This window comes from Carassius auratus, chromosome 44 (assembly GCF_003368295.1).
Source record: "Carassius auratus strain Wakin chromosome 44, ASM336829v1, whole genome shotgun sequence".
NCBI classification, from domain to species: domain Eukaryota; kingdom Metazoa; phylum Chordata; class Actinopteri; order Cypriniformes; family Cyprinidae; genus Carassius; species Carassius auratus.
Window position 1 is genome coordinate 4036032 of NC_039286.1, and position 10291 is coordinate 4046322.

General features: G+C 40.1%; 1 protein-coding gene and 1 long non-coding RNA gene across 2 annotated transcripts in view; both read left to right on the forward strand.

The window, feature by feature from the left end:
- Positions 1-3281, forward strand: part of LOC113061927 (zinc finger protein 40-like) — a 4475-nt gene extending 1194 nt beyond the window's left edge. The window contains exons 2-3 of the mRNA XM_026231440.1: positions 677-1221; positions 1474-3281. Of these exons, the coding sequence (XP_026087225.1) occupies positions 677-1221; positions 1474-2628 (1700 nt within the window). The 3' untranslated portion in view covers positions 2629-3281. The remainder of the gene's footprint in view (positions 1-676; positions 1222-1473) is intronic.
- Positions 3282-6151: 2870 nt separating this feature from the next.
- LOC113061976 (uncharacterized) lies at positions 6152-7864 on the forward strand. The gene is made up of 2 exons (XR_003278478.1): positions 6152-6486; positions 7000-7864. It is a non-coding gene; the product is annotated as an uncharacterized LOC113061976 (long non-coding RNA).
- Positions 7865-10291: the final 2427 nt, after the last annotated feature.

Here is a 10291-nt window from a genome sequence, read left to right on the forward strand (position 1 = left end):
AGAAACTATAGTTTTGTTTACACCATTACATATTATTTTTTTCAATAACAGAATCAACCTGCAATTAAATAGGCTTACTTATAATAGCATTATCTGTTAAATGTGGATTGTCCCTGGCTATGTTCTGTTGCAGTGGTGATCATCAATGGCAATGCCATAGTCTAATTAGAGATTCTAAATGCAGTCTTTTTCCTTGTTAACTCTTGGTGCATGTGGGCGGCATACACAGCGTTTAATGTGAGGAAATTGCTGCATCTAATTTTAGCAAGAGAGAGAGAGAGAGAAGCTGTGAGCTTTCTCTGGTCTCAGTTACTGAGAGCATATTTGTTTTCCTCTCACACAGTTCCACACAAGCTGTCAAGCACCGGCTGCATTTGTGGTCTGAGGTGTTAATGCCTTCCCTTTATAATGTGATGGGTGTTTCTAGACCATCTATTTTTTGCAGTAGAACTCAGGAAAGTGTAAGCTGTTTGAAAAACTAAACACTATTTAAGGATTCAATTTAAATCTTTCATCTTTGGGTTACATTAATTAGGACACACTAGGGTTGTGAAAAGTTCTTATGAGCCTTTTCATAGTAGAACTTTGTAGCTCTTCAAAGTAGCTACAATTACCTATGCTATATTATACAATTCTTCCTACTCTTTTTGTTCATTAAGTTGTTTTTCCCCCTAAGGTGATCGAGGAAGAGCTGGAAGTTCTGACAGACAGGACTCAGATGGTGATGACTCTGATGGCCCAGATGATGAAGATAACGATGGAGAAGAGGAAGATGAGGAGGACAGTCAGGCGGAGTCTGGAGTCTCTGCAACACCATCTGTTTCTGCAAGTCCACAGCATCTTCCTGCTAACCAGGCTGACATGGCTCCTAGCTCTCTGCTGGCTAAGATGTCCATCAGCCTGAATCAAACCCCAGCTCCCCAAACTCAGCCTCCTCAAGCCTCAGACTCCCAGACCTCAGACACAGAGCCTGTGGCTATGACAAGTCCTGTTTCGTTGGTCAGACAGATGTCAATTTCTGCATCCTGCTCCAGCCCTGGTCCTAGTCCCATCTCTTTCACATCCTACCCTGCCCCTTCCTCAGAATTCCACACCTCTGATACTGACTCCGTACACATGATGAGCCCAGTGTCACCTTGTAGGCAGATGTCCATCGACTACCCCGACTTTGATGTTCCCCCTAGTCCCCCAGTGCCAGGCAAGGGTGGCAAACTTGGCCAGGTGAGACCCGTGTCCTCGCAGTCATTGTCTTTCCCGTCATGCATCTCACCCTCTCTACATGTACACCTCACCCCATACCAGTACCCGACCCCATATGCATTCCCATGTCTTGAGTCTCGCATGCCTGGCACATCAGCAAAACTGCTTTGAATGCATGAAAAGGTGAATAGAATTTAATGTAGTCACTGACTGCAATTTTTGTGTTGTTTGGCGGTGTTGAATAAAAGTATTCATAACATTGTTCTTTAACAGGAAGGGGTGTCAAGCACCATATCCCAGCCTGCAAGTGAGTGCAATGCCAACGTCGACCGTGGTACTCAGACCTCTTCTGACCCTCTTCAGGGTCCTCTGCACTTTCCAAATGCAGATCTGATCCATGAGGCCAGAGTGGAAGCCACTACTCATCTCTTCAGCCACCTGCCATTGCACTCCCAACAGCCCCCTCGTTCCCCATACAGCATGGTACCTGTGGGTGGCATCCAGCTTGTTCCCACCGGTTTGGCTGCTTACTCCACTTTTGTACCCATTCAGGCCGGGCCAGTCCAGCTAACCATCCCAGCACTCAGCGTGATCCACAGGCAGACCGGAAGCCCCCTCCCAGCATCCAACACCTTGCAACCAGAGGGCTCCCCAACCCAACCGCTGGTAGTTCAGGAACCAATCAGTAGTGTACTGCCTTGTTTCCCTCTGGGGCAAGTGGCAGGGCTTCAGACACTTGGTGCTCCCCAAACCGCCATGCAGCCTGTGGGTTTGGAGACCTTGAGCATGGTGGGTTTAGCCAACTCCACCCAGCTGATGCCTCAACAGAGTCTCCCATTAAATGCCACCCTAGGCGTACAAGTGTTGGCAGCTAGCCCTGCACCTCAGTGCAGCACTGCTTCCCCAGCACAAATCCCTGGCCTGCAGATCCTCAACATTGCCTTGCCAGCCCTTATACCATCCCTTAGCCCCCTCTCAGCTCTCAGTCCACTTCCTGCAGCCCAGAATAAGTCACGTAGCCCTGAGGGTGTAGCATCTGTACCTCCACCAGCAAAGGTTGCAGAATCAGCACCAGCACCTATTTCTTCAGCCAGTCCTGCAATAGCCAATCCAGGAGATGTTCCTACAAATGCAAAGCCATCCACAGAGCCAAAGCAGGTCTCTCAAAACAGCCCTAGCACAAGGTCTATGGACACAGGGGGTGTAAAGAAGACTACAACCATGGTGGACAAACCCAACACACCACCACAACCTCCTTCGCTCTCCTCCCCCTCATGCTGTAATGAGAGAGGCTGCGATGTTGCACACATGGCAACTGCTGGTGGGGCTGGTGAAGTGAAAAAGCAACTTGTCTCTAGACAACCAGTGACTGAGGACTACAATGAAGCCTCTAGTGATGATGAGGATAGACTTGTCATAGCTACCTGAGAATCCCAATAAAAGCTCTGTCTTTTCTGCCTATGTATTTCTCTTTCTCTTTCCACTTCTTTCTCCTCCTTTTTTGTAAAACTTTGTCACTTTGTAAAACTAAAACACTTCAGGAGGTTTGCTGCTCTGCAAACCTTCTCTAAAAGCACATTTTCTGACAGTGATATTGTATGTGCAATCATAAATGATGACCAATTATTTTATTTTGTAGTTTTTTTTTGTCAGCACCAGACAGTTTTTCTTTTCTTTTTGTACATGTTGTATATACAATTGTGCCTTTTGGAGTTTCTCATTTAGAAACCTGTATATAATATATTATAAATCTAGTAGTCACCTATTTGGAAGTTAAGTTCATATGGAAGTAAAAGAAGAATGGAGGAAATTTGTTTTATTTTTTACATTTTTTATTTTTAAAAAGTTGTTAAAATGTCGTAAACTGATGGGGAAATTAATGTTGTACTGATATATAAACATTTCTATGGCTTTTGGGGGGCAGTGTTCTTGTGCACAGATGTTGTGGTCAAGTATTTATTATATTCCACCTGGTGCCCATTTTGAACTCCATAAGACCATAGGTATGAGTAAAATGGTGGCTTTACGTTTGCTGTATCTATACTATCAACAGTATCAGTAAAACCTTGTTTACAAGTGTAGAAATGCCTCTGAAGTCTCATTTTTTTTAAGTTGTGTAATTAGCGCTCTGATTTTTCTTTGCTTTTTTCTCTCCTTTAATCAACCCTGTAGAAAGGGTTATTCCCGGGGCTCTCCAAGACACTAGATTTATTCAGCAGTTCAAATCACTAATGAGGAGCTTGGAGAGGCCAGCCAATGACGTCACCAATCAGCTCCTTTACGAGGTTTTACTGACTGCAACACTGTCCTTGTCTCAAGACGCTCGGAGCAAAAGCTCTCATTACATCCCCAGAATGACTCATTCAATTGAGAGTATTTGCTGGCTGCCTCTGCAGTCCACCAAGACTGACTCAATAACGCTACCTGCTGGACGGGTCGTGTTATTGCATGCAGAGTAGAGCAGTACATGGCACATCATGCAAGATGGTGGGGTGAGGGAGGATGTTGCTTAGTTACCCAGCCCCCAGAAGAGCATGAGAGTGGGTGAGACTCAGCTCCGAACATTCCGTCCATCTAAACCTGATGAATTTAATCAAAGTGAGAGAACATTAAAACTCATTAGTCAACGTGAAACTATTCTATCCAATGGAAACAACATTCCTAGATTTGTCCGTAATGTAGATGTGTATGACTTTCAAACTTTCCACCTAATTCTAAATAAATCCCTTTCTGTCATTAGTCAGTGTCAATGCATCTTTGCATCAGTTCTATTCTATAGAGAAAAATTAAAGAGTTTCATCATTAGGACGTGTATATACAGGCGAGGCTTAGCCTTGTCTATGAGCGCGTTGTCAGAACATTTGAAAAATATTACTGCAGTCATGCCACCCTTGCCCGAGGAGAGCTACACTGAAAAACAGAACTACATATTTCCATAATTGGGCTTAATGCAGCATCCATATTCACCTGATCTTAACAGATTGCGTTTATTGTTGTCCTAATTCTCTGTCTTAGAATGAACAAGCAAGAACAGGCTGTGTCGTACGGAATCTTCGCACTGTAATATGGCCTGAGTCTCCATCAACAGGGTTTTCCATGGGTTAGGAAAAGAGATGGTGGCTAAAGTTTAAAAACTGCTGTTAGGTTCACTCAATGTACTGCAATCTGCAGTTTATATACACCAAAGATATTCTAAATTAACGTTACCCTTGTTACTCTGACGCTGTTAAGATATAAGTTCTATTACAGTTACAAACTCTCTCTCTCTCTCTCTCTCTCTCTCTCTCTCTCTCTCTCTGTGTGTGTGTGTATCAGTACCGCCGCTCCCTGTCGTAGAGTATGCAGTTGGCGTAGGGCACCAACTCCCAGGGGGGGCACCCAGGGCCACTGCTGGCCAAGTGGGTGTCCTAAACAGGATTGTGGCGCTGTTTTTTTTTTTTTTGAGCAACTGGGATGGTGCCATATATATATATATATATATATATATATATATATATATATAATCACACTAAACTGTGCTGTTTCATTAATTATTCTTAATTGAAGTGCTGTTTCATTAAACTGTTTAATAGCAGGTTCACCTGTAACTTACCCCACACTGAGTGCTCCAGTTGCAGGATTTTGTTTCAATTAGCTTTTCTGGGCAATATGGGTGGATATTTAATAATTTTCGTACAAAACTTTAAAGGTCTTCGCTTCTATACAGTAAAAAAAGAAATTGTGGAAAATTCTCGTTTGGAGTTTCAAGTCTGCGCGGTCTGTACTCGCGCTCCCTCTACTGCCCTGTATGAAAACTCTTCTCATTTCAGACACCTTACTTAATAAAAAATAAAAAAAACTTGGCAGCAAACGGCCGCCCGGCGTCTTCATCCCGCTGGAATCTCAGGAATACAAAGTTCTTATCTCGCTCCACACGTTGCTTGTCGGTGACTATTGTCAAAGAGCATTGTGTGCGCGTTAGCGAGCGAGCGGGCGGGAGGAGGAGAGCGCGCGTATATAAGCGCTTCTGTACAGGGGTGTGCTCGAGACTACTGAAAGATGCATAAGTGCATTAAGACTGCAGCTTTATAGAGCAAAACTCAACCCTTTTAGCTGTTTGCGAATTTATTGGATTATCACCATTTGTGCCACATCAGGGACTTGCATAAGATTAAATAAAATGGATTTGAGGATTATTTTTCCAGTTTTGTCCATGCTGTCATCTGGAATTTTTGATTTGGGTATGTACTTATTTTAAGTATATTGATATCCAATATAATGTGTTAGAGATTATTTGAGTGCCTTTTCTTATATATCTATAAGATGAGCATTACTGTCATTTTCAATTGAGTGTGACAAATTCCAGTTTTTCCAGTCCATCAAACACAGTTTTGCAACTTAAGAGTGTAAAAATCACAGTGTGTGTTTGTAGGTAGAATTCTTTATGTAGCAAAACCTTATGAATTCAACATCATTTTATGATTTTAGCTGCTCCAGCATCTTTGGGTCTTGGCACAGCACAAGCCACAGCAATCTCTGTGCGACACTCCAGGACTAAGAGATGTTCCTGCGCAAGTTTTATGGATAAAGAGTGTGTCTACTTTTGCCACCTGGACATAATATGGGTCAACACACCAGAGTAAGTCATGACAAACATTATATTTAATGTCTTTAAATGTACAAAAAAATATGTATATATCTGTAAATAATTATTAAATAATGGAATGACTAACATTGTCTTCTAATTATTTTTTCTTTCCCCCAGGCGAACAGTGTCATATGGACTTGGAAACGCTCCACGTAAGAAGCGCTCAGTAACAGAACCTGATGTGCCCAAGTCACGCTGCAAATGTGCAGATAGTCAAGACAAAACATGCTCATCATTTTGTCAGCTGGACAATTCTTTAAAGTAAGTACATATGCTAAAAATGTGAACAATGTCGTAGTTAAACCCTGATAGTTTTAATCTTAAAACCAATTTCAGGGTCACAGGACTTACTGGTTAAAAAATATTTGGGACACAGTCTTGTTTTCCCGAGCACGAGCTGTGTGTGGGAACCTTAGTAATAATCTAAAGGCATAATTGCTTTCATTGCATGACTTGACAAACTTGCAAAAACAGGTTTCAGTTCTATTTGTGGACTTTTATCAAACGTGTTCAGGAATTGACTCCTCATGTCTCGTGTGAACTTTCTTTTTTAGGCATAAAGCAGCGTCAGACAAGGCAATGCATGCCGCCCAGGGCCAAGATTGTGCCGAGAAGCAATGCAAACACAAGCTGGCAGACAAACAGACAACGATTAGACGGTAAGACAAACCACACAGATTAAAAATGTAAAGCAGCACATTTGCATTATAACATACATTTAAGAAATAATTTGGTTGCTTTAATTGCAAGCCTCTGTAAGATTGATATCTCTTGTGGCCTGGAAAATAACCTGTCATTAATGTACACTAGCTTTGAAAGAAAATATTTTTTTTTTTGAAGACTACATTTTAATTAAAGTGGATTTTGCTTTCAATGTTTATCTCATGGATACAATGAAAATCTGAGTCTTAAACTATTTTTTATTTATTTATTTAAAACCATGAATGCAATAAATATACAAGATATATATTTATACAAATATACATATATAGATGTACATATATAGATATAGTATATACTATAGATGTACTGTAAAATCGTACATTTCTGGCTGATGCATCTATATTGAACTCTTAATTCTCAATATCTCTGAGCGTCTGATTTAAGTTGTACTAGTACTTGACAGGTAAATCTGGTCTTGATATCGACCTCATTGTTTTGTTTTTCTATAGGGTGAAAAACACAAAACAGAGTGGTGACATCCTCTCCAGGGTGAGGGCCATCAAGAGGATCAATCTTCTCCTGGAGAAATGGGGAGTGAGGCGGCACCACAGGACACGAGCGTGGACGTCTGAAAACGCTGCTTCATAGAGATCAGGCTCATCTTTGCTGATCCACCACAGAACTTACCTGGATAAGAAGCTCCTCTCTGCTCATTTATCGCACACGTCTTGTGCTTTCATGCCATGGGGTGTCATCAGGTGTGTTGGAATACCTACTGATGCAAGCGTCTTGGATTGTGGTGTTTGTCATGTGGGCTCCACCTTAGAAGTGAGTCAGTATCAGTGTGGCATTATGGAGCTCAGGGGGATGAAAAACCAACACCCAAACCTCAAATTATAAAGACTAACCTCTATCAACACTAAATGTTTCTGAAATAGACCTTCTGGTGCATGGGATAACTAGATGAAGAAGCCAAGTGGGATGTTTAAATTAAACTGATTGCAAATAATGACTAGCATTGAAGATATTTGTTGCACATGAGGAATATGCTGAAACTAAATGAAACTGTGGAATCAGGGACTCCAGAAACACATCAGAGGACACTGAACATCAAGCCACTACAAGCCAAAGACTCTTTCTTGGATCTTGTTACTGGACTCATTCACTTTATTCACTGTAAAACAATGAAGCTCTGTAACTGCGTCAATGCTTCAGTGGAATTGCTATTTTTCACATTTATGTTAAATATTTATCTTTAGCCATATTGGCTAATAAGATTTTTCTCAATGTTATTTCTATGAAATGATAGCATTTAATTGCCATTAATGTGGTTAACTTTTTTAGGCAATAATAAATATTTTGCATTATTTAAACAACTTCAGCTGCTTCTGTTTTTTTCTTCTTATTATTTTATGTCCCACTGAAATACGTAATTATGTTTGCTCCAACTGTATTTACATTTAATAGAACAGAATCATGTGCCCCAACTGCAATTTGTGAGTGTGTGTGTGTGTGTGTGTGTGTGTGTGTGTGAATCTATCTATCTATCTATCTATCTATCTATCTATCTATCTATCTATCTATCTATCTATCTATCTATCTATCTATCTATCTATATATCTATATATATATATAGATATAGAGAGATAGATACATATACTATAAAAGTGCCATGTCTCACCATGTCACCATATTTCTTTAACCAGTCTCTGTGCTGATTTTAAAATGATGCTAATGTTACAGATAAAAGACAAACAGTAATTTCAATTTCATTAACGTTTTTTTTTCTTCTTCTTCTTCTTTTTTTTAAGAGCCTAAGGACGCTTCACAAAGCATAAACAAGCATTTTCAAACACATAAACAATCATGCATGAGTGGAACAAAAAACAGGTAACATTACAGGGATAAAACAGCTGAAAATCTGTGCGCATTAGTTTTAATGTGGTCTTTAAGACCTGGAAAGACGTACTCCACTGAAAGCCTTACAACCAACAATAGAGTTTAACCAGGTGCAGAAAGCAGGCTTTCAATGAACACAGGTCAGATTATTGTGATGTGATGTGAGAGATGAAAGGTGAAGCAAAACTGGATGTAGCAAACTAGACATCATCCAGTAGACAGTTATGAACCAAATCAATTAGCATAATCTTAAAGGGACATTAAACCATACCAAAACTCAAAAACACAAAATGACCCCTAAGTATGTAAACCAAAAGATTAGACCTAAACTGTTAAAATAAAAATTTACTTTGAAACAATTTTCAATTTAATTTAAACAGAAAAGCTGAAATAAATTTGTTTACAAATTGGAAAAATGAAAAAAAGTAAAAAATTCCTCAAACTTTGAAACAGCACTAAAAAAAGAAGCATAAAAAAACTGGAAGCATTAAAAATAAGGTTAATCATAATTGACTGACAGCTTTGTCTTTGGACCAAAAGGTCTTTGTCTGGATCTAGCTGTGACGTCTGGCAGATTTGGGTCTTGGATGTTTTGGTCTGAACTCCAGCTTTGACTACTAGCCTGTAAAATAAATGCATAAAATTCAATTTAAATAAAAAATAAAAATCGATTAAATAAAAAATAAAAATTGATTAAATAAATAAATAAAAAGAAAAATTATTTATTATATATTTATTTATATTAAAAATATTCTAAAATGTATATATAAATAATATACTACCTCGATTGTTAAATCCACTAATATGCAATTAATTAAACTTGCTTTTAATTTACACGTACAAACCCATCTATTTATTAGATCCTTACTTTTTATTAAAGAATCAATAAGACTCCACCCACACTGCATTCCTGCATTACAGGAGCTTTAGAAAAGACACATAAGAAAATACACCCTGCAGGGTATTTCCAATAGATCCTTTTGATTGGTGAATTTTAGCCTGTCTTTGACCATATGTGTGGAAGAGAGAAGAAAGAGAGAGACAGAAATATTCTTGGATCGACCTGTAAAAGTCGAGCACAAAGGCTGCCTCTCCTCCTGAGCTGTGCACTTTTCGCATGAGGGTCTCCAGGGGCCGGGAAAACTGGCATAAGTCATTAGGGCTTGAATAGAGCATGAGCACACATAATAGCCCATTATGGCACAAGGAATCTCCTTGAACTGACAGGCATTGAGCAAACAATGGAAGAGTCTCAGGGAGGGGCGGACACGCCTCGGGCTTCTGACGTCTCCGCGTGCTGCCGGGGTCACCGCCCTCAGTTACCTTCACACACACGCAAACAATGGATTCACCTCACACGCATACGCTATGCCATATAATAACACAAAACATTGACGCAAATGTGGACTTAATTCCAAGGGCATCCTGGGACTGTGATTTTGAGTTCAGGCTGATGACTGTTTCAGCTTAAACCCTTTACTCATCATCTGCGAATGAGGCGGTCGTTATGAGAGCTGATTGATGGGATCAGGGCTCATTGAATGGGTGCTGATCAGTGTTTTAAATGATTTAAGCGATCTTTTACAGTCATAAAAAGTATAATTATTCTTTAGATGGGCCAGAGATCCTCCCTGATAAATAAATGTGTCATAGGAGTGTAAATTCCACTTATTCAGTTTGCGGTCGACCATCCACCTGGTGGAGAGTGATGACACATTGGCTCTGTTGCAAAACCTTTGTAGGCAGCATAGCAACGCTAACTTGGAATAAAAGAAAACTGCGCCTTGATGCACTGCTTGGGTCAAATTTTCCAGCAGCTCTCCATGTATTCTTTATGAATTTGACTTTTCCAGAATGCAGTGCAAACAAACTCAGTGAGCAAATTCTTTCGAGATGGTAGAG